At 41.8% G+C, this 3,428-nt stretch overlaps 1 protein-coding gene across 1 annotated transcript in view; it reads right to left on the reverse strand.

Annotated features, from left to right (window-relative positions):
- Positions 1-962, reverse strand: part of LOC104537173 (kelch-like protein 13) — a gene marked incomplete at its 3' end in the record, with an annotated part of 11,419 nt that extends 10,457 nt beyond the window's left edge. The window contains exon 1 of the mRNA XM_010179980.1: positions 825-962. Coding sequence (XP_010178282.1) covers positions 825-938 — 114 coding nt within the window. The remainder of the gene's footprint in view (positions 1-824) is intronic.
- Positions 963-3,428: the final 2,466 nt, after the last annotated feature.

Below are 3,428 nucleotides of genomic sequence, written 5' to 3' on the forward strand. Positions count from 1 at the left end.
TCCATGGGCCCCCAAGGGAATTCTTTCCAACTTTAGCCTGAGCTAGAAAACCTACGGCAAGGGGACAACTCCAAACACACCAAAGAAACAGGCTCAAGATTACACCACCCATAAAGGCTAAACAGACATAAAAAATATTTAGAACGATTTGGCTTCTTCCTAAATTTACAGATGCGCACACCTTAGAAACTAAACCAATGGCAAGCTGCAAACTTGACCCTGTGTGGTGTGTAGAAGCTCCAGCAGAAACAAGATGATCAAATTAATTTAGCTTTAAATTCCTAGTTTCAGAGAGGATAATGTTTTTATCCATTAGATAGCATTTTTATCCATTCTATCACATGGTAGTGCCATGGAGGCAGAGGCACCCCGAGGTGCTACACAAAACCCAGCAGGGCTTGGCCATCTCAAGGATGCGAAGGAGCAGCACGGGGCTCTCCTCAGTCACATCCCCACAGGTGATGATGGTACAAGTGTCTGCCTAACAATTACATTACTGTATTCAAGTGAGCGTCTTCGACACAGCTGTCACTTCAAGGTTTAAATGGTACCACCTTTGAGAAATTGAGTGGACAGGGATACAACCCAAGGAAAAGGCCAGGGTTTTTTCTGAGCTGTTGCTAAAAGCCAAACCTTTAACTCGCAGGAAAAGAAGTTACAAGCCATGCTTGCTTGTGGGCACAGCCAGCACAGCACACTAACATGCATTTTTGGGAAGCTTTTTAGGAATTACTAGTCTGATAAAGTCTAGTGAATGGAGACAGTGTTTAGAGCAGTCAGAATTCCCAACCCCGATCAATACTGACACAAGAACATTTAATTACCTGTAATACCACAGAACTGTGAGTATTGCTGGTGAAAAATCTTGTGGTCCCTGTCTTAGAGGACTGTAGGTGGGCAGAGACGCCCATATCGCTGCTACCAAGAGAGACTTTCATATGAGGATCCTCCTCTTCCACCAGAGATCTAAGAAGATCAGAAGAAACAAACCTTAAGACCAAACTCATTTTCATGCACTCTTGTGTATTAAAACTGCAGTTTTCTGGGATGAAATGTAACAGCACAGAGGCTATAGGTCAAAAATCAGCAGGCAACAGAATCTTTGGTGTCCTTAGTGGTACCTTTCAACTAATTGAAGTGAAGCATCTCTAGAACGGCGTAACTTAATTTTTCGCTAGTAAACTTTTCTTCTTCCTTCTACCCATACCTCCCCGATGGAGACACTGGCACACTATGCTGTTTTGGTGTGCTTCCAGTATTGCAGGATGCTTGCAGGGGTTTCACCCAGTTCTCAAAATCAAGGATCTTACCAAGATCGCCAAGGAAAGCTGAAAGATTGAAACTCGTAAGTGTAATATTAAAGTTCAGTGATTTCATTCTTACGGCTTGCATTATCTCGCTCAAGTATGAACATAATAAGGAAAAATATACATAGTGGAGTTTCAAGCTGTAACTTTACACAGAATCACAGAATGGCTCAGTTGGAAAAGCCCTCTGAGATCATCACGTCCAACCGCTCCTGTCTACCCCCTAAACCATATCCTTAAGTACCTCATCTACCCGCTCTTTAAACACATCCAGGGATGGTGACTCCACCACCTCCCTGGGCAGCCTGTTCCAGCTTCTGACGACCCTCTCAGTAGCCGCCTTTAGAAACACACAACTAAAACAACTCCTTTAGGACATGATATCCAGTATTTTGCTACTGCAGGCAACCACTTTGTAATTTTAATTTAAGATTTGTTAGTGTGAAGTCAGTGTTTCTGATTCCAAGCAATTACTGTCCAAATCTAGATAAGAAGGGCTAATTTTAGGTAGAACTGTTAAAGAATCACTGCACTATTATTAAGCCTTCCATTTTAATCTTGAGCTGTAAATTAGGTTTACATAGAGAGATATGCATATGAGATTCAAACTATCCTAACCTGTAATTACTATAAAATGGAAATTCATCTGCAGAAACGTTAACAAGAACTAGTTCCTGTGATTTCTGTGATCTAATGTACTGCCCATTAGGATGCATAGAGGTAAATGGCATATATACACAATATATACACAATATTGATTGGCAAACATAAGCTGCTAATCCACAATGAGGGCATCTTCATTATTAATAAAGACTCCATGTTTCAAAAAAGAATAAAATAAACAAATTCATAATTGCTGCAAATCTCAGATACAAAAAGTTTTCCAAATTTTAAACCTGTGGGTAAAAACATTGGCCTGCAAACGAGTTTCAGAAATTACTTTAAGTAAGTAACAAGAACGTGCTTAAACTCTTCCCCCCACCTCAAGTTTTGACTGCGACCGCTGTGTAAGGACAAATTTGGAATTTGCCGATGAAAAAGCATTTTCCTAATTTCCCCACCCCCCGAAAAAAAAAATAATTATTAAGAAATAGCATTTACTCCCACTTTCTTTGGGCAAACGGACAACGCAGAGCAGTTTCTGACACTCAGACATTACCCTGGTGTGCCTCGTTCAAACCCATGAGTACATCAGGTCAGCTGCGAAAACACATTCAAAACAAATTCACCGTTCGACAGCGCACACGGGTTTGAAACAGTGAGAATTTATGCACACAGACGTAACAACAGATTGTAGGAACGAGAGTACATCCAAGCAGCTTGGACTTCTACTGCAGCAACCCAATACTCTGCCATCTGAAAAAATGAATACACGTGGATGTACTGCAGCAGGCACGAGCTGTGTCCTTTCTGAAACAGAAATCTATTTTATAAAGCAAATCCAGTGTAAACTAAACAGTTCTACACAGTGCACCTCAGAAAAGTGCTCTCCAAACGATCTTTGGCATCCATCAAACGCATCCAACAGCACAAAGCCGTTGCTAGCTCACATCCTGAAATATTTTTGGTCGCTTTGTTCTAGGGTGCTTTGGGGTTTTTTTTTAGTGCTTGTTGGTTGGTTTAGTTGTAATACAATCACATCAAGGCAAGAGTAACAGAATTTCAAAGGACACCCAGTCTCTAAATCTGTACGTGTCTTTCTAAGAAGAAACATAAAATGATGTGGGGAGACGTGGAGGCGTGGGTGGGAAGGAACCGCAGATCCCGCTCGCATGCCTCTGACTGTATTTGCTCTTCAAAGATCTTCCTGAAACGCCAGATCAGATAGCCATTACACAAAAAGGCTTTTAAAAGACTTTTTCTAAACTCGGAAGTAAACCAAAGACGTACGCATCAGTGACGACTGTTAGGAGAAGAGATGCACAAGTAAACCAACTGACTTGGCTGTTTGGAGTGTGCTTCTTCCCCGTGTCTGCCGCACACAAGAGGCCACTTCACCTCTTGGCGGGCAGCACAGTTTGTGAGTTTTACAAACGAAGGCGAAGTCCTCGCCCACCATTCATTTATTCCAAGCATGGCAATAGCAACGGAAGCATTTTCCTGACCAGGCCACACTACAGA

The sequence above is a fragment of the Mesitornis unicolor genome, unplaced genomic scaffold (genome assembly GCF_000695765.1).
Source record: "Mesitornis unicolor isolate BGI_N332 unplaced genomic scaffold, ASM69576v1 scaffold11172, whole genome shotgun sequence".
Classification (NCBI taxonomy): Eukaryota; Metazoa; Chordata; class Aves; order Mesitornithiformes; family Mesitornithidae; genus Mesitornis; species Mesitornis unicolor.